Source organism: Heterocephalus glaber, unplaced genomic scaffold (genome assembly GCF_053883595.1).
Source record: "Heterocephalus glaber isolate CG9 unplaced genomic scaffold, H.glaber_assembly_v1.0 deba00001813, whole genome shotgun sequence".
Classification (NCBI taxonomy): domain Eukaryota; kingdom Metazoa; phylum Chordata; class Mammalia; order Rodentia; family Bathyergidae; genus Heterocephalus; species Heterocephalus glaber.
In genome coordinates, this window is record NW_028258484.1 from 3,251,332 (window position 1) to 3,272,241 (window position 20,910).

Consider the following 20,910-nt stretch of genomic DNA (forward strand, 5'->3'; position numbering starts at 1 on the left):
ATAATAAAGAAATGGAAACGAAATCTATGTAAACAAGGAAGGGTGGAGGGGTGAAGGGTGCGCAGGTAATGGGGGAAAAAATAAGAACTAAGTACATCATGTACAGGTACAAGTGCCCAATGACGGATGTAAACGTACTGTATACCTAAAATGTGCCAATAAAATAACTTTTTAAAAATTTGGAACATTGACTAAATGTCCCTTTACCACATCCTCCTCAGCCTGTCTTCTCCTCTGCTTCCCAGAATAACATATTCTGGGAGTGCCCTATTTAAGACCTTTTTCATGCAGTTACATATATGTAAATGAATATTTGTATCACTTAGGTATGTATACTTATGGATATATGTATGTTCCTAAATGTATATTTACTATCAAATTTTAGGGTTGCTGCAAAAAATTTTGGAACACAGAAAAAAAAAAGAAATGGGGGGTGGGGGATTTAGCTCAGCAGCACCGCACCTGCCTCTACAGTGCAAGGTCCTGAGTTTGATCCCCAGTATCGAAAAAAAAGAAATGGGCAAAGATCTACTGAGCAAATAAAAAACAAGAAATCAGACTGTAATCCTTACGTCAAAGCATTTAAAACTTATTAAAAAATATTTTCTAATGCTATAGGCCACAATTCAGATTGAAGCTACAATCATTACATATCTGTGTATTAGATGTAAGGCAGAAACTACAGGAGATGCAAAGAAAAGTGGACAGAAAGATACTAATAGTATATTTTATCATAAGACTTAATGCACGACAAATCAAGCTAACAAAGATCAGTAAGAATATAGATGACTGTAACAATATAATCAAGAAAGTAGAACTCATGGACATATATAGCAAACACTACACCCTGATAACACAGAGAGTGTAGAAATACTACACCCTGTTAACAGAGAATTGGTATACTTGTATCATTCACAAAAGCTGATTATATATTATGTCTCAAAATATTAGTTTCATAAAATACAAATATTATAAACAACTCTCTGAACATAATGCAATAAAAACTGGTGTTAAAATGAAACAGTTGGGCATAGTGGTGCACACCTGTAATCCCAGCTACTTGGAGCCAGAGATAGGAGGATCACAAGTTCTAGGCCAGCCTGGGCAATTTAGCAAGACTTTGTCTCAAAAAACAAACAAACAAACAAACAAAAGTAAAAAGGTTTGGCGATAACAGCTCACTGGTAAAGCACTTGCCTAACATGCATGAGGTTCTTAGTTCAATCTGCAATACAGGAAAGGAGGAAGAGAGGGAGGGATAGAAGGGAAAAGAGAGGAGAAAGAGAAAAAGAAGACTATTCCAAGTAGAAATTTTTTGTTTTGTTTGTTTTGTTTTTTGGCACCAGGGATGGAACTTGGGACCTCTCGCTTGAGAGGCAGGCAGCAGACCAAGTAAAAATTAAAAAAAAAACAAAAAACCTCCAACCCTTCAGTGAAAGAAGACACAGAGAAAATATAGAATTTCTGAAAAATATAATGAAAACACGTATCAGAATCTAGTATATACATGTAATGTAATGATCAGAGAAAAAGTCAGGGCCTTAAATATCTATATAAATTAAAGTGAAAATAAATAAAATTTCCAACTCAAAAAGCTAGAAAAAGAACATCAAAGTACACCAAAAGAAGGACAGGGAGGGCTGGGATGTAGCTTAGTGGCAGAGTGCTTGGCACCAAAATGAAAAAAAAGTGACACAGGGAGGAAATTTTGCTATATAAATATTAATGAAATAGAAAAAAAACAAATAGATCAAATTAATGAAATTTTGATTCTCTGGAATAAAATCAACAAAATAGGCAAACCATTAGCTACTTTTTAAGAAGTGAAAAGGATGACAAATAAAAACAACTAATGACACAGGAAATTTTTAAAATCATAAAAGATGAGTTTCCATATCTCCATGCAAATAAATTTAAAAACTTAGATAAATCTAACAGATAATCTCTCTCTGGGAAACAATCTGTCAAAATCAATCCCAATAGCAGTTAAAAAGTTAAAACACATCAATTTCCATAGGTGGAAGACACTTATCACAGAACACAAGTGCCAAAGCACAGCACATCCTGGTGATAGTTTTAAAGGGAATTATGCCAAACCTTTAGAAACCAGTCTCAATGCTAATGAATTGTGCATCATGGCATAGAAATTAAAGAAGACTCCCTAATTTCTTCATGAAATTAGATAACATTAATACCCAAAATTGATTGAGATAGCACACAAAAACAAAATGTTGACCAATACCATTTTTTAACACTGACATAAAAATCCTAAATAAAATACAGTATTAGCAATAGCCTGAAATACCATATTAAATATGATCTACCATGACCAAATGGGATTCACACCAAGACTGCAAGGATGATTCAATATCAGGAAATGTATTAATATATCTACCGTGTTAATAAGCATAAGGAGAAAAATCATGTGATTATCTTTACATGCTGAGAAAGCCTTTGACAAATTCAAATAAAATCCATCTGGTCTTGTGATATCCTGAACAAAGAACCTATCACACAGTACCAGATTTTGACCCACACAACTGTAAGCTAATAATGGGTATTCTTTTAAGTCTCTGAATTCATAGTTAATTTCACACAACTGTAGAAAACTAACACACACATTTAGCTTTTGCCCCAAAAATCTCACTTCCATAAATTCACCTTGAAGATACACCTCTAATGGGCCGGGGATTTAGCTCAGTGGTTCTGCTTCCTGCCTTGCAGGCACAAGGACGTGAGTTCGATCCCTGGTACCAAAAAAAAAAAAAAAAAAAGATACACCTCTAATAATACTAAAACAAATATGCTCCATAATTATAAAGTGCAGTATGTACCCATTGAATAGAGGTACATATATACAATGAAGCCCTATGCAGCTGTAAGAAATAATGAGGAAGAAATCTGTGAGTTGAAATGGAGTAATAATCTAGTAGAAAGATATATATATAAATATTTATATAAGGAGAAATTGTTTAAAAAATAGAAGTGTGCTTATTTAAAAACCTTTAAAACCCCAAAGGATAAATTAGAAAATAATAATTTAACTAAAACAAGTCAGTAGAACAAGAAAAAGAGAAAGAGGAAGAAGTTACACTTTCCCCACCTTTTTGCAATATGTAATAAATACAGTCATTGTGGGGAATTGGTACACATACATATCACATAATGATGCTTTTTACTTCTTCTTTTTCTCCCCTCTCTCATCTCCCCCATTCCCAGAACTTTTGAGTACAATCCCTTGGTATTTGCAGGGGACTGGTTCCAGGAACCCATAGCAGATCCAGGAAAATCCAGGGAAGCTCAAGTGCCTTATTTAAAATGGAATTGGATTTGCAAATAACCTATGCACATCCTCTCATATACTTTAAATCATGTCTAAAATGACATGTCCAGGGCCTGCCTCACAAGCGGAAGGACCCGAGTTCGATCCCTGGTACCAAAAAAAAAAAAAAATGACATATCTACCATTCACATTTCTTTAATACAATGTAAATGCTATGTAAATAGTTGCTATATTACATTTTTAGGAAATAATGACAAGAAAAATGTACATGTTCAGTCATACACAATTTTTTTTCTGAATATAACAAATCTGAAAATGGTTGAATCTACAGATATGGAAGGCTGATTGTACAAATTTCTGAATAGTTTTGAGTTTTAAAAGCATGATATTGTTTCACATATTCAAAATAATAAATTAAGTATGGGAGGCCTAAAACTGAATGTATACAGGAACAAGTAACTTCAATGTATATAAAAAATGACAAAGGCAATCACTCTGAGACAGGGGTTGAAGGATAATTAGCCCAAGTAATTTTTAAATACAGTACCTTAACTATGTATCCTCAGTCTAGGAGAAAAGAAGAGCTATAAACCAATCTGGAAGTTTCTAGTAGATTTATTTTTGTAGTAATGTGAACACAGCAGTTCTGAAATTATTTTACAACTCACAGGACAGACCATTAATGCTGTTGAGCAAGATTCTTATAGTGGAAATATGACAACTGATAAATCTGGGCAAGGGTGGTATACAGTAATTTTCAGTATTTCTGCAATTTTTCTACAAATGATTTTTAAAACTTTTAAATGTAAGGAGGAAAAAATTGGTTTAATTTTACTTGCATTTCTTGTACTGTATTCATGAATTTGACACAAAATTATTTGATTAAATATCCAAATTCCATTTTTCCAAGTTTGCCACACTGCCTAAGAGAGAATACAGTTTTTGTTTATTATCTTCTTGGCTTATTATCCATAAGGTGCTTAGTCTTTCCCCCCTCGAAGTCATAAACTGCTTTGTTTGCTCTTCTCTAATGAACTATGATGACCCTATAGCACACTTCATTGAGAAAAGTAGTAAGAACATATCCTTTCTGTTCTCATAGATCTAACCCAAACTCTGAGCAGAATGAATGTTTAAGGCCTGATAATCAGTAATAGAATGTTATACAGATCATAACTGAGAAAAATTACACAAAAAATTTTACTTCAGGTGGCTAAAAAGAAAACCTACCTTCTATTTCTTGTCCAATAGAAAGTCCAGCCCATTTTCGCTACAAAATAAATGAGAAAAAGGCACTTAAATGAAAATAACTAAAATTAGAAAAATGAGAAAAAAAGGAAATTCTATAAATTGCAGAAACACAGACTAAAACATTTTGTGTTGAACTGTCTCCACCCCCAAAAAATATGTTTAAGTCTTAGCCCCCAGTACCTGTGAACACAACTTTATTTAGAAATAGATCTTTGCAGACACAATCACATTAAGATGAGGTCATTCTGAATTAAGGTGGTCCCTAAGCCAATAAAACTGGTGTCCTTATGAGAAAAAGACACACAGACACAAGGAGAATGTGGTAACAGTGGCAGAGACTGAAGTGTTGCATCTACAAGCCAAGGAACCCTAAGGACTGCCAACACCAGAAGCCAAACATGGGAAAAATTCTTCCCTCCATGCTTTAGAGAGAGCATACCTCTGCTAGTACCTTGATTTCATAATTCTAGCTTCTAGAACTATAAAATAATAAATTTCTGGTCTCTGTGATTTTTGTTCTTTTGAAAACTTTATTCTTTTTAATTTTATTTATTTATTTATTTTGGGTACTGGGGATCGAACTCAGGCCCTTGCACTTGAGCAGCAGGCGCCAGAACCACTGAGCTAAATCCCGGGCCCCTTTATTCTTTTTTAAATTGAACTTTTTCTGTTGCTATCGCTTAAATTTTCTGTTTTAATTTGTGGTTCTTTCTTATAACAGCCCTAGGAAATAATGCATAGAGTACAGTTTATAACTGAATGCCTGTTCCAAAACATAGAACATAGCTTGCCTTTTTTTAGTAAAACTGGCCCATCAAGTAGGAGGCTCCATTGCACAATATATTGTTCCGCAAATTTTCACTGTATCAAACATTTCAGTGTTCTAAAGATACAGCTGCAGTTAGTTTTACTATTTATTATAGTATTACAAAAAGAAATTTGGCCAGGCATGGTGGTGCAAGCCTGTAATCCTAATATTCTGGAGGGTGAGTCTGGAGGATTGCCACAAATTTGAGGGCAGCCTGGGCTATACAGTTAGTTCAAGGCCAGTCTGAAATACACAGCAAGACTCTGTCTCAAAAATTTTTTTTTAATTCATGAAAATTAAGTTAAAACTGGTAGATAAAACTGTATTGAGACCCAAGCAGGGACACAAATCTACTCTATGTGTACTAACCAAAGGATTTCCAGCCATTAAGAGGCAGACTTTGGCCTGTCTACAGTGGCAAAAATGTACAGAAGTAGGACAAATTGTGTACAGGGAAGAATTCAGGATTGGTGTGGTATAAATTGAAAATTAGTAATTACTGCTAATATTCTAAAGAACAGTGATAGAATAATTTAGAGCTGGAAATCCATAGCTGGTCTACTCTACTGAACATTCTAAGATTTTGTGGTGGATAATTCATAAGATGCCACATCGTAATTACACACAATAACAAGTGCTCCCTTCTAGCTTTTGCACCACAGTTCATGTGCCCTCCGCTCTGTCTCCACCTCCCTTAAAAGAGCCTTTCATAAATTTCCACACCAGAGCTGACCAACCTGGCAATTAGAGGCATGCTAGTTAAACCCAGACTTTGGGTTACAAAGTTGTCACATTTAGGTTCTGTACTTTAATCCCAAAGATAGCCTTAAGGGATGACAATAATAGTACCTATTTATGCAGTTGTTTTGAAAACAAAATGAGCTAAAACATTCAAAGGCACTTAGAATAATCCCTGAGCTAGAATAAATCTTAGGAGAAATTATTTTTAAAAAGCAGAGAGACAAAGAGAAATGGCTACCTTGAGTTACTTCTAACTATGAAAATTCCAAATGAAGCTTTGACAAAGTTTGCAAACCCTGGAATACCTCAAGTTGTTAATCTATTCAAACAAATGTTAAAAGTAATCCTAATAATAGACAGGCATTCAACCAGAGAAAAGGGGAATAGTGAACAGAGATTTCCCACTATTTTTAAGGGCTTCAAGAGAGTGTTAATAGTTCCCAAATAAGTGTTTGATCTTTTTCCCTAAACTGCCAGGGAAATAAATCAATTTTTACTAGCACAGAGGCAGGGGTTGCATTTACATTGTGTAGGACTGTGGAGTCTGTAGCCTGAGTAAGACAATAAGGCGGAAAACAATATAAACTAGTATTTGTGGTGCTCCTACATTACCTGCCCTGTACCTCGGACAGTACTAGGCAATCTGCTTCTGTGGATTCCATAGACTCTACCAACAATTATAACTGTAGTCAAAACTCTTCCTGTTGTTAGGAGAGCCTAGCAAGTAGGTTGTAGTTTGAGATAATTACTTTTCATGTTCTTTAGTCTGACATTACACCATAAAACATCTATTATTAGATGTCAATTTTATAAATAAAATATCATTTTTACATCTTTCCTGTTACCTGGGGGGCTAGCATTAAAATGATGCCACTTCATCTGATAGCTGACTGACACTACTGTAAAATTTTTAAGAAACTGAAAAAAATCAAGGCAGTAAAAGGTAGCCATGGTAAAAACTGATAATTAAGAATATATTTTTAAATAAATCCCTTACATAGCTAGATGTTTTTCTTCAATATGAATCAATATAGTTATATGGTGATGTTTGCTTAAAATTAATAGACTTCTCTACGGCTTTCAAGAATGGGAAAGAATAAATTGGCACCCGAGTTACCTGAAGTAAGCTGAATGCAATGCTCCCTGGAACCACTGATGGATGGGTCTTCAGAGTAAATGTGTACCTGTGATTGGGAGAGGTCCTCACAACCACATGCCTAAAAGACAGAAACACAGGGCCGGGATTTAGCTCAGTGGTGCCACCACCTGCCTCGCAAGCAGAAGGACCCGAGTTCGATCCCCCATGCCAAAAAAAAAGACAGAAACACAGTCACTCTCCACATCAAAGGAAATGAACATAATTTCTAATGTGCTTTTTCCCATACTGATGTTTGATCAGTACTAGGTAGAAACATGATACCACATGAGTCCTGAAGGACAGGACCACAAATTTAGTTTCTAAAACCTGTCAGCAATTCAAAATGTTTTCCAGATACAAAGAACACATTGGGCCAAGCATACATTAAGTAGAATCCAGCCAAGTTCAACAGAGTACATCCAATCCAAAACATCAACTTCATTACATTTTCAATTCAACACTAAAGCTAGTGATTTAGAGTCCTTGATATTAACTAAAAACTAGATGAATTTCCTCTCCTGATAATCATTTCAAACATCCTAATAAAATAAAGGTAATAGGGCTGGGGATTTAGCTCAGTGGTTCCAACTCCTGCCTTGAAAGTACAAGGTCCCGAGTTCGATCGCTGGTACCAAAAAATAAAAAAATAAAAAATAAAAGAAAGGTAATAGAACCAAACTTACAATGCTATAATTTTTAATGTTAATGGTTAATGTGTTTCTGTGCATACTGTTTTGCAACTAGAACACAAGATGCTTATAAGTGTATTTTAAGTAACCCTGTCATGAGTACAGTGATTATTCAACATATGTAGAATTCCATAAACAAATTCTCACATTGATATCAGTTTCTTTGCTGAAAATCCTATGTTCAATTTAGCATCACAGAATGTTTAGCACTAGAAACAGTATTAATACAAATATTCAGTACTGCCTCTTACTCTATAGTTCATTTAAAATCTTGCCTCCTTCCTTATTTCCTAGACTGCCTTGTGGTACACAGCCCCTTCATCTCCTTATCTTCAACTTTGGAAGCATATGGATGACACTGAACTTGGCAGCAGGGTCTTTGGAAGTTCATCATCACTGAGTGATGTGAATCAATTAAAATAAATTACGATAAAAATGCTTCTAGAGAGTCCACATTTGAGTGGGGCACAGTGTTGCACACCTACAATCCCAGCTACTGGGGAGGCTGAAGCAAAGGATGAGAAGTTCAAGGCCAGCCTGGGCAATGTAGCAAGACCTTGTCTCAAAAATAAAAATGAAAGGGCCAGGAATTTAGCTCAGTGGTTTCGCTGCCTGCTGCGCAAGCTCAAGGACCCGAGTTTGATCCCTGGTACCAAAAGTTTAAAAAAATAAATAAATAAAAATAAAATAAAATAAAATAAAAATGAAGGTCAGGTATAGTCATGCCTGCCTGCAATCCCAGCACCCAGGAGGCTGAGGCAGGAGGATCACTGCAAGTTTAAGGCCAGCCTGGGCTACCTAGTGAGTCTGAGGCCAGCTTGTACTACATAGTGAAACCCTGTCTCAAAAAACCAACCAACCAAACAAACAAATGAACAAATAAAAATAAAAAGGGCCGGGAATGTAGCTCAGTCTAACATCATTCCCTAGCATGGGCAAAGTCCTCAGTTCAATCCCCAGTACCAAAAAAAAAATACATTTGTTGTACATCATCTAATTTTCATGTCTCTCAGATTATCATAGTAATAATCATAATCGCTAAACTTTATTAATATGCTAGGCACCTAAGTATTTTATTTGTGTAACTAAATCTTTACACTACCCTAAGGAAGATAATATCTTCCCCATTTTACAGATCAGAATATAGAGGCACAGAGATAATAAATACTTTATCCATGGTCACCCACTTTATAATTGGCAGAGCCATAATCCAAACTCCGACAATTTGACTCCAGAGCCAAACACCTAACAACTGTGCTATAATTCACGCAAGTAGTATGTTTAGTTCTAAGAAAATCAATGAAAAGTTATGTATATAAAGGTACATATGGGGTCGGGGATTTAGCTCAGTTGTTCCGGCACCTGCCTTCCAAGCACAAGGTCCTGAGCTCGATCCCCGGTACCAAAAAAAAAAAAAAAAGGTACATGTGGTTTTAAAATGTATTTAACAAAGTTTGACAAAATAATGTTTAAATATATAACTAATTTCTTCCATCTTCCAACTCAGCAAAATAACAGAAAAATAATTCTCAAAAGCTTCCTAAACATGACTCTTTGGAAGTTTCTAAAGTACCACTTAGCAGGTTAAAAGAAAATAGATACTCACTGGCTGGAATGAAAATCCTTTTCATTCACAACTGCACAGTTGGTTAAAGATAATTCATCTGTGGGACATCTTGCAGCTTGCATACTCTGTAAAAATCAATGATGAAGAAAATAAAATTAAGTCATGTTTTATGCCTTAACATGTTCCTACTGGCTTGAACCACCAGTAGTAAGTACATGCATGACTGTCCCATCAGATGGCTTGTACCACTGGTAGTACAAACAGATTTAATCACTTTTATCAGTCTTTTTACTAATAAAATTAATAAAAGCCACCCAATGGGACAGTCATGCATGAACCACTGGTGGTTCAAGCTGCCCAGTAACAAGACATATGAATTACAGCCCTGTTATGAACATGTTAGGCAATATTTATGTTTCCTTGTTCTCTATTCTTCATCACTACAAATGCTATAGTAAACATCTACTATTTTGACTCATAGGACCCTTTCTCTATGGTAGTAGCAAACCCCTCCTCTGGAAGACTGATCGCCATCATTTCATGTGGGTTTGTGGGCCTGCCAAACACAAAACATATGTAGCTGCATATACTCCTGACCCACCCATGGGATTTTATATGTACAATCGTCACAAGCAAAGCACTCTTCATTGCCATACTATCACACAGAGGAAACTTTGTACTCTAGGACAGTAAAACTGTCACGTAGAAAGCAAAGACGAGAGAGACGTGGATAAACTAATACTTAGAACCTAGATACAAAAATCATGTAAAAAAGTTATTGAGACTACTCCTGAATACGGTTATGAGTCAATAAATTCTTTTTTGCTCAACCTTATTAGAATTGGTTTTCTATCTTTTCCAAAGAATGTTGACTGATAAAAATGCAATGAAGTAAATTCAATAAATTTGATAAAAGTGGATTATGAAAAAGCTTCTTTTTATAAGAGATTCCCTAGTGGCTATGAACCACATCTCCTAAAGATTAAAAACCCCCATTCAAACATCTCTAAACAAAAATAATTACAAGGTAAGCTGGGCCTGGTGGCACAATCCTATAATTCTAGCACTCTGGGAGGCTGAAGCAGGAGAATCACAAGTTCAAGCCTAGCCTGGGCAATTTAGCAGACCCTGTCTCAAAATAAAAAATAAAAAATGGGGGCCAGGGATTTAGGTCAGTGGCACTGCACCTGCCTCTCAGGCCCAAGGTCCTGAATTCCATCTCCGGTACCTCCCCGCAAATGGGCTGGGGACATAGCTCAATGTGAAGGCTCTGGGTTCAATCCCCAGTACCACCAAATAATAATAATAATAATTATTATTATTATTATTATAAGGTATACTTTTGGCTCTCTTGGTTGACAACTATAGCAAACATTCTTTTAAATAATATTTTTAACAAGTAACCTTTCCATTACTCTCTAGGGTTTCCTAACTCACTATTTCTAGTCTGTTTATGAGCAAAGCCCTTATTTTTCAAACTTTAAGCCAAAGCTGATTATTCTTACAATTTTCAACCAAATATAAACAAGTGGCAAAATGAATTATTTTTGCTTGCTTTTGTTTTTACTAAAAGGCTAGTTTCAATATTGTTATCCCAGTTTCAGATAATAGCCTCTAAAGTAGGATATGTGTTCTTGAAAGGTCTATAAGATAATCTTCGAGGGCATAAGAAGAAAATATATTTATACCTATTTCATACTGATTCTTACTAAAGGTGAACCCTAGTCAGATGCAGTGTCATATACCTGTAATCCTAGCACTTGGGAGGCTAAGGCAGAAGAAGGATTTCAAGTGTGAGGCTAACCTGGCCTACAGTGAGTTCAAGGCCAGCCTGGACTATATAACAGGACCTTGTCTCAAAAAAAAAGGCCAGGGGTTTAACTCAGTGGCATCGCACCTACCTCACAAGCTCAGGGTCCTGAGTTTGATCCCTGATACAAAACAAAAACAAAAACAAAACAAAACAAAAAACCCAAAACAAGAAACAAGAAAGAACCTTACTCTAAGTATTTCTGCCTTGAGGTGTAACCTAACAGTACTAACAAAGTCCTCAAATTCTGCCAGGACTTTAAAGAGTCACAGCATGAGATAAGCTTCTATAATTTTTCTATCTATGTTTAAAGTTGCAAGCTATTTAATCAATTGCTTCACAAAACTGCATTAACATTAGTAAATTTCTAAACTGCTAAGTTTCCTTCAAAGAAAAGACAGAAAACTATGAAACAGTAAAAATGTCTGAAGTGAAACATGGAAAACAAAATAGTGACTATTCTTTTACTGATAAATATAGTCAAAAGGTCTTACAAAACCCAAGTGAAGACACCAAGATAAATTATAGTATGGAAGGTTTGTTATACAGTTAGATCAAAATAGAGATGTTTCTTTCAGCTTTGAGTATTTGCTGGGTAATTCTGCAATACCCAAAGAACTACAATTTTGTGAGATACTGAGAAATGATATACATACTGAAAAGGATGTATTCTCACCTCCAAGTGCAACAGCATGCTTTATGGGAAAACTATAATGACTATGTAATGGAAGTTTTTTGAAAAGAGAATAAGATTACAGTAAGATAGCACCTGCCTGCTTCAAAGGTAAACTGCTGCAAATAAGAACCAAAAAGATGTATGTGAAAGGATTTTGGGATGTCACTGAGGTTGATTTTATCTAATTTATTTATTGTTTTATCTAATTTACTTTACAATATAGACTCTTTCCTACACTCTATGAGATAAGAAGTAGCCTTAAAATTATCTTTAAAAAATAATACAGGGATTCATGTTACTACAAGGTAAGTACTTAAAAGATTTGTTAAACATAGATGAGTTACACAATTTTTTAAAATGAAAGTGTAGTGTTCCAAACTTGCTAAATATTTAAAAAAAAAACTACTCTTATAAATTTTTTTTTGGAGGTACCAGGGATTGAACTCCGGACCTTGCACTTGCCAGGCAGGTGCGGTGCCACTGAGCTAAATCCCCAGCCCATAAAAATGTTTTTTATCAGAAATTTTTTTCCCCCTAGTTCTGGGGTTCAGACCTGGAGCCTGAAGCATGCTGGGCAAGTGCTCTACCACTAAGCTAAATTCCTAAACCCCAAATACTTTTTAAAGGAAAAAATACATCATTCTAATGAACAGAGCATTTGAAAATTGGCTATCTGGAAACATTTCCATTGCTAAATGATTCTGCTACTGAAAACTATCCCAAAACCTCATATCTGCACACTTTAAAAATTAGAAGCAGAATATTTTAATCTTTAAAAAAATAATCCAAATGAAAACTTTCAGTTAATTGTTAATCTATTAGCATTATAAAAGTATAATGCATTTTAATTTGCAAAAAAAAATAGTACATAGATGGACATATAGACAGCCTCATCTCAATAAAACATTTCCAGAACTGGTAATTAAGTTTGAGGGGGAAAAAAAAGAAATGTCATGTTTTCAAAAGTTCAGCCATACTCCCTTTTTTGATCCAGGGTTTAACTGCTATTAAAATCAAGCATCAAAATAAGCGGCCCTCTGAATAGATATATGACAAAATATTTAAGATCTTAAAGAACAATGATGTATTATTTTGCTTTATGTACTATTGCATTATGAGCATATTGTATATTTGACCTGTTATTCATCCTTTTTTGTGTATTTTACTATATATATAAATGTAGTTCTATATCAACTTACAAATAAATATGGTTATACACTGGGGTACACAAACATTTACTTATGGAATTCATGATAAATGTTTAGAAATCACTAATTTAGCATATGAGATGAAAAGAGTCAAGGTCACAACTCTGGTCTCTGAGACAGCATTTTGCAAATAGTCACATTTGACCAGCCATATGACAAAAATGTACCAAACATTTCTTATTTTCCCACTTTCCCAGAGTCTCTTCCACCTTCAAATTTCTTCGTTGTATATTCTTTCCTCTTAATCCTGTGCCCCTTACCTGTCTAATCCCTACTCATTCTACAATTCTCAGCCTTACTTATTCTAGGCCTTCCTATGCACCTGCCCCTACCAACTAAAATGATAAAATAAACTTCCAATGGAAGTACCAAATACCCTTTTATTGTCTGTCTATATGTTTGCACTGAATATAAAACAATAAAAACCGCTCTAAGACTGGACTATGTTTTGCTCATATCTATAGTTTTCAGAGGTAGCATTCGGCCTGAGACATGGTGAGAATTCATTAAACATTTGTTGAACACATAAACTTATAGACCAATACAAATCTATCTCAAATGCAGGATAAACAATCTGAAGAACATGTACACAAAGCACTGATCATTTTAGGGTTATTTATGAAGTAATACAATTTAAGTAAAATGACCTAATATTTCAAAATTACACCGAACTGATAGAGCTAAAGTAATAAAAAGTTTACAGAATCCTAAGTTAACATGCTCATTTGTAAAACTGTCAGTGACCTTTAACAAAGACAATAATGAAAAAAAAGTCTTTAGAAGTCATCTGGCTGGCCAACTAAAACAGATGCTGCGAGCAAAAGGTCTCCCTATTGGAATCTAGGAGAATCTGTGTTTTTATGGCAAGCCAAGCAGGGTATCTCATTTTTTTCAACAAAGCGTAAGTCCCTATAAATAGTAGCTGTATACTTACCACAGCAAAGGCAAAGGAAAATTCCACAATTTTTCTAACCTTGACCTTGACTCTAGGAAACAATAAGAGCCAACAACTATAGTCATTTAGCAAGAGAATACAAAACTGATAGGCAGTCTTATACAAGTTTGTGCAAGTTACTAGAATAATAATAACAGAGTAACTGAAGAATATAGAAATGTCTTCATTATAGCAACTTGTGACATCAAAAATTATAAATTGCTTGCTACTCTAAAGAGTGAAAATTTCAACAAACCTTTAATGGGTACTTTGGTGGAAGTAGTTGTATCATTATTTGTTTGACTCTTTAGTGTAGAAAAAGAATTTGCTTCTTTCTCAAAAAAATAAAATGGCGGGTGGAGTTAATCAGGATTCCATTGAATACTGTACAGTTTCAGAATTTAAATAACATTCTTAATGCTGGACATGGTGGTGCATGTCTGTAATCCCAGCACTTGGGAGGCTGAGGCAGGAGAATCCCCGAAACTTTAAGGCTAGCTCAGGATACATAGTGAGTTCAAGGCCAGTGTGAACTACATAATGAGACCTTGTCTCAAAAAACAAAATAAACAAACAAACAAATAAAAAGATAAAAAAGAAAGAACATACTCTTGTCTAGAGATCCACATTAAAAATTGGATTATTTAAGAATGAAATGGAAGATATTGAGAAGTAAGAAGACCATGTGCAAATGGGAAGGGGAACAAGGGAGGGGGAAGGGAAGGAAGGAAAAAGGGATTAAAAAAACAAAGAATGTAAAGAAAAAAGTGGAAACAAAGCTTCTGTAAATGGGGAGGGGAAGAAAGGTTGAAGGCAGGGGTGGAGGATGGGAAACAAAAAAATTAAGATATACTATGTACAAGTATAAATTCCCTATGATGAATGTGAGCACTAAGTATGGCAAATATGTACTAATAAAATAAATAAAACACTATTGGCCACAAAAAATTGGATTGTTTAATACTTAAGTGCATGCTTTGTTTACTAAATAATACAGTAAAATAAACAGAAAGAAAAACAGAGTATGACACCTGACTAAAAGGGTTCATTACCAAATAGCTGCCCTCCCCTAACTGTAACTCTTACAAATTTGCTGGTTCTTCCTCTGTGGTCAGGCCATGGCTATATCTCTCAAGAGACACACACATTCCCACAGGAAAGGGAAGGATCAAACACATGAACCTGGCCCAGGGCCAGCAGAACTGACAAATCTCGCTTAATTACTTCTCCTTAGAGGATCTTTCCTGAAAAATAATACTTTAGAACAGTACTTTTCAACAAAATAATCAACAGACATATATGACTATTAAAATTAAAACTTAAGATTTAGGTTTTTCTGGTTATACCAGCCACATCAAAACTGCCATAAGTGGCTAGCGGCTATCACTACAGAATGTTTCATTGGATAGTGTCAATCAACAACAACACAAGAATGGTAATACCCATCTTCTGGCCTAGGGAGTTCTTCTGTGTTATAAATTTCCATAATAATGATTTCTGTCAAAACTCTGAAGTCACATGGCACTATAAATGGTAGAGTAGAAAAAAGTTATTACGTGTCCTACAGTTCTCTCTCAAAGAGCCTATTAGGATACCCTTGACATTCCCCATCTCAGACCAACAACTATTCACATAGTGAACCTTAAATTCTTAAAATTTCTTTACAAATTTATATTGAAAAAGAAAAAGTGTTTCCATTTTGGTCCTTTTGGGGGAAAAACACCCCAGAAAAATGCAGAAGGCTGACAATGTCAAATACTGGCAAAGATGTTATGCAGTTTCTTACAAAGTAAATGTGACCAAGCAAGTACACTCATAGGTTTTCAGTCAAGAGAAGTGAAAACACATGTCTCTACTAAGACTTGCACAAAAATGTTCATAGCAGCTGTATTTACAGTGACCAAAAACTTAAAACACAAATGTCCGCCAAAAGATGAATGAGGAAACTCTGGTATAGCCATAAAATGGAATACTACTCAACAATTAAAAACAACACTGAGGCCAGGGATTTAGCTCAGTGGTTTCACTGCCTGCTACGCAAGTGCAAGGACCCGAGTTTGATCCCCGGTACCAAAAAAAACCAAAACCAAAACCAAAACCAACACTGAGTAGGGTCGGGGATTCAGCTCAGTGGTGCCGCCACCTGCCTCACAAGTGCAAGGTCCTGAGTTTGATCTCCAGTACAAAAAACAAACAAACAAACAAAAAACACCGAGTAGAAGAAGTCATATGCAAAAACACCTCATATAAGTGGAATCACATAATATGTCTCCCTTTGTATCTAACTTATTCTTAGTATACTTTTCAATGTTCATTCAGGTTGTAACAGGTATCCTATTTCCTTTTCTGTACTACATAATATTTGACTATATTTTATGTATACTTTATCATTTCATCAACTGATGGACATTTAGGTTGTTTCCACTTTTGGGGTATTATGAATAATGCTGCTATGAACTTCCATGCAAATTTATGTATGAAGATGTTTTCAATTTTCTTGGGTGTATACCTAGGAATACATATATATGTACTTACATAATTTAGAAATATTTTCTTCTATTTTCTGGATTGCTTTTACTTTCTTGATGTGTTTTTACTCATGACAAGTTTTAATTTTGTTTTCTTTTTTTTTTTTTTTGGTACCGGGGATCAAACTTGGGACCTTGCGCTTGCAAGGCAGGTGCTGGAACCACTGCGCTAAATCCCCGGACCGACAAGTTTTAATTTTGATGAAGTCCAACATACCTACTTTTCCTCTAATTGTGCGTTTGTGTCATAGCTTAAAAAAAATCAGTCATACCTAATCCAAAGTCATGTGGATTTTTACTTATGTTTCCCTCTAAGAATGTTATTGATTTAGGTCTTCGATCTATTCTGAGTTCATTTCTTCTGATCTTACTGTAAATGGAATTGTTTTCTTCTTTGTTTTGTGTTTTTGAGACAGAGTTTTGCTATACAGTTCCAGCTGGCCTTGAACTCACTACGTAGCCCAGATTGGCCTCAAACTCATGGCATTACTCCAGCCTCAGCCTCTTGAGTGCTGGGATTATAGGTGTCCACCAGCACAACTGGCTGGAATTGTTTTCTTGATTTTATCTTTAGACTATTCATCACTAATATATATAAATGCAATTACTGTATTTGGCTACTGATCTTATATCTTGCAACTTTGCTGAACTCAGTTATCACCTCTAAAAGTTTTTTTTTTGTAAGTTCTTTGGGATTTTCTATATATGATATCATGTCATCTGGAAACAGAAATAGTATTCCTTCTTGCTGATATAGACGGCTTTTCTTTTTCTTACCTAACTGCTGTACCTAGAACTTCTAATACAGTGTTCAACAGCAAGAGTAAACATCTGTCTTGTTCCAGATCTTAAGAAAGAAAGTTTTCAGTCTTCACCATTAAGTATGATACTAGCTGTGGATTATTCTGTTAGTTGAATTTTGTTTGGTGAGTGGAATTTTGAGAGTATCAATTCATAAGGTTGCTCTGAGAACCCAACAAGAAAGAATCTGTGAAAGTGTTTCTAAAACTGTACAACAGCATTTAATTAAGATCTTAGTCAGTGACCATGTTCTTATTCGGAAAAGTTTACTCCAAAAGTTACTAAAAACATTAAAACAATGTTGATTCTGGTTGCTCAGAAATAAATAAAAAAAAAGTGACACACCTGAGAATATCAGAAGGTCTAAGATCTAACAAATGTCATGTCTTCAAAACTACATAATCTATTGACTTACATCAAGTCCATACTATTATTTAAACTGCTGACATATAAATAGCTGATGTTGATCTGAGTCCCTATAACTAAACAGGACAATTTACAACATGTTTGTAACATTGAGAAGTTTCTCATGTAATAATTCAGCTTAATAACACAAGCACAACATAGTGGTTTTATTTACATATATTTTTAGAAATGATTCAGCAGAAATTACTTATAAATAATTGAGTAAAAAAATGGCTGATAGAAGACAAAAAGGAATTACTAGCTTACTTCTGTTCCTTGGAGAGCATATTTAAAGAATGTAATGTCCTAGCCACTATGTTAGGTGCAGGAGATACTCAATCTATCAATGAAGTAGTGACTACATATTTTCTTTTGAGACTGAACAGGATATAAAACACCATGAAACAGGACGGAAATTTAGCTCAGTGGTTCCGCCACTGCCTGCCTCGCAAGTGCAAGGTCACGAGTTCGGTCCCTGGTACCAAAAAAACAAACAAACAAACAAAAAACCCCACCATGAAACAAACACCCTGTATCTACCATCCAGTTTAAGAAAAAGAATATTATGATTACTCTAGGGCTGGGGATTTAGCTCAGTGGTGCCACCGTCTGCTTTGCAAGCACAAGTTCCTGAGTTCGATTCCCAGTACCAAAAAAAAAAAATACTGATTACTCTAAATCAAATGTTTATTGAACTAAAACATACATACAGAAAAGTACATACATTGCAAATGTTTGGTTCCACTTCTACAAAGTGAACACATTCAGGGTAACTCACAACCAGTATAAGAAAGGTGACATTACCAGTATCCCATACAGCCCCTTCTACTCCTAACCACAGACTGTCACTACTTTAATTTCCATCATCATCAGAGATAAAAATCATAGATTAATTTTGCCTGTTTCTGAAAACTTCATATAAATAGAAACAGACAGTATATATTCTTTTTTTTTTCAATTTTTATTTTTGGAGACAGAGTCTAGCTATATAGTCCAGGCTGGCCTGGAACTTGCAATGATCTTTCTGTCTCAGCCTCCCATTACAGGCATGCACCATTACACCTGGCAGACAGCATGTATTCTTTTGTATGACTTTTATTCCTCATTATGATGGTAAGATTCATACATGTTGCATACAGCAATAATTCACTCATTTGCATTGCTTTTTATAGTATATACTACCATTATTTTACCCATTTGAGTTGTTCCCAGTCTTTAGTTACTATAAATACATCTGTACATCTTTTTTTTGTTTGTTTGTTTTTTGGTACCAGGGATCAAACTCAGGTCCTTGCGCTTGCAAGGCAGGGAGCAGAACCACTGAGCTAAATCCCCAGCCCACATCTGTACATCTTTTGAAAAATATGATATATTTCTATTTGATACAGTCTCTCCCTCTACCCCAAGGAATGGAACTGCTAAGTCATGGGCATTTATGGATGTTTGGTTTTAGCTAATTCTGCCAGTTTTTTAAAGACATTTTACTCACTTGTTTTCATCCCTACCAATAGTGTATAAGAGTTCCTGCAGTACTTTGAATCATCAACGTTCTTATTCTAACTTTCTGGTAAGTATACAGAAGAATCTTCTAGAAGCTTTAATTTGTATTTCTCTAATGCTTTATGAGGTTAGGCACTTAACAAATTGATAGACACAATCTTTGAGAAATACCTATTTGAATTTTTTGTCCATTTTCCGACTAGCTTTCTGTCCTTTTTATTATTGATTTGTAGTTCTTATGAATTCTAAGTACAAGTCCTGTCAAATACATGTATTTCAAATATCTTCTCTCACTCTGTGATCTGTCTTCCCTTTCTCTTTCAGTGGTATCTCCTATGGAGTGGATTCTGTCACCAGCACCACCCCAATTCATATACTGAAGCCCTAATATCCTCATTCCTAAGACTATTTTGGAGATAGCACCTTAAGGAGGTAATTAAGATCAAAGGAAACCAAAAGGTTGGGGCCCTAATCCAACAGGACTCTAGCTTTGTAAGAAAAGAGACATCTTTCCGTCTTCTGCCATGTGACCACACAGCAAGAAGGTTGTGCTGCAGCCAGGAAGAGAATTTACCACAGCCCAATCATGCTGGCACTTGATCTTGAACCTTGAACCCCCCAAATCATGAGAAAATAAGTCAAGCCACCCAGTACATGGTTATTTCTTAATGGCAGTCGTAGCACACTATCTTTTGGTGAAGTCTTTCATTTTAATGAAATCCAATTAATCAATTTTTCCTTTATAACTATGTAGTACTTTTTGTATTCTGTTTAAGAACTCTTTGCCTGCCCCCCTGCTACAACACCAGTCCCTTTTTTTTTTTTTGGTAGCGGGGATCGAACTCAGGTCCTTGAGCTTGCGCAGCAGGAGGTGAAACCACTGAGCATTAAATCCCCAGCCCACCAGTCCCTTTATGTTTTTGTTTTTAATTTTGAGACAGGGTCTTGATAAATTGTCGAGGCTGTTCAAATTTGCAATCTTTTCACCTCAGCCTCCCAGAGTGCTGGGTTGTGCATACCACATCCTGCTCTTCCTTGCCTTTTCAAACTTCCATTTTCCATCTGTAAATTATTCATGTTTCTGTTCTTTTAATAGTGTGAAAATATACACACATCAAAGTCTAAAGTTAACCAGTTTTACTTTCCTTCTGAATAGTACAAGGATCATAATACCTTAAATCTAATTATTCCCTACCTTGATTTAGGTGCTACTGTTATCATATCTTTAGTTCTGTTTTTTAAAAGCTCCGCGAGACATAATTATTTTCTTATAAAGGCAACACTCATTAAAATATACCCAAGTACTTTGCTACTATCTTTGCTCTTTGATCTTTCTCAAACCTCAGACTTTACATCACTGATCACTTCTCCTAAGGAAATTGATCAGAATTTCTATTATAAGAGAAGGTTGTGCCTCATTCTTCATTGGATATGCAATTATTGGATGACAATTATTTTATCCAAGCACTTGGAAAATAATTATCCTGTATTCTGACTTTCACTATTAGAGTCAAGAAATTAGCTGACTGCCTAATAGTTTAAAAATATCTTTTTTTCTCTGACAGCTGCTA

At 35.1% G+C, this 20,910-nt stretch overlaps 1 protein-coding gene across 2 annotated transcripts in view; it reads right to left on the bottom strand.

Moving 5' to 3' along the window:
• The window catches only part of Nsf (N-ethylmaleimide sensitive factor, vesicle fusing ATPase), a 154,174-nt gene that overhangs the window by 122,610 nt on the left and 10,654 nt on the right, over window positions 1–20,910 (bottom strand). For both annotated transcript variants that reach the window (XM_004868669.2, NM_001310283.1), the window contains exons 2-4: window positions 9,517–9,602; window positions 7,201–7,300; window positions 4,514–4,553 (exon numbers count right to left, since the gene is read on the bottom strand). In XM_004868669.2, the coding sequence (XP_004868726.1) occupies window positions 4,514–4,553; window positions 7,201–7,300; window positions 9,517–9,602 (226 nt within the window). The remainder of the gene's footprint in view (window positions 1–4,513; window positions 4,554–7,200; window positions 7,301–9,516; window positions 9,603–20,910) is intronic.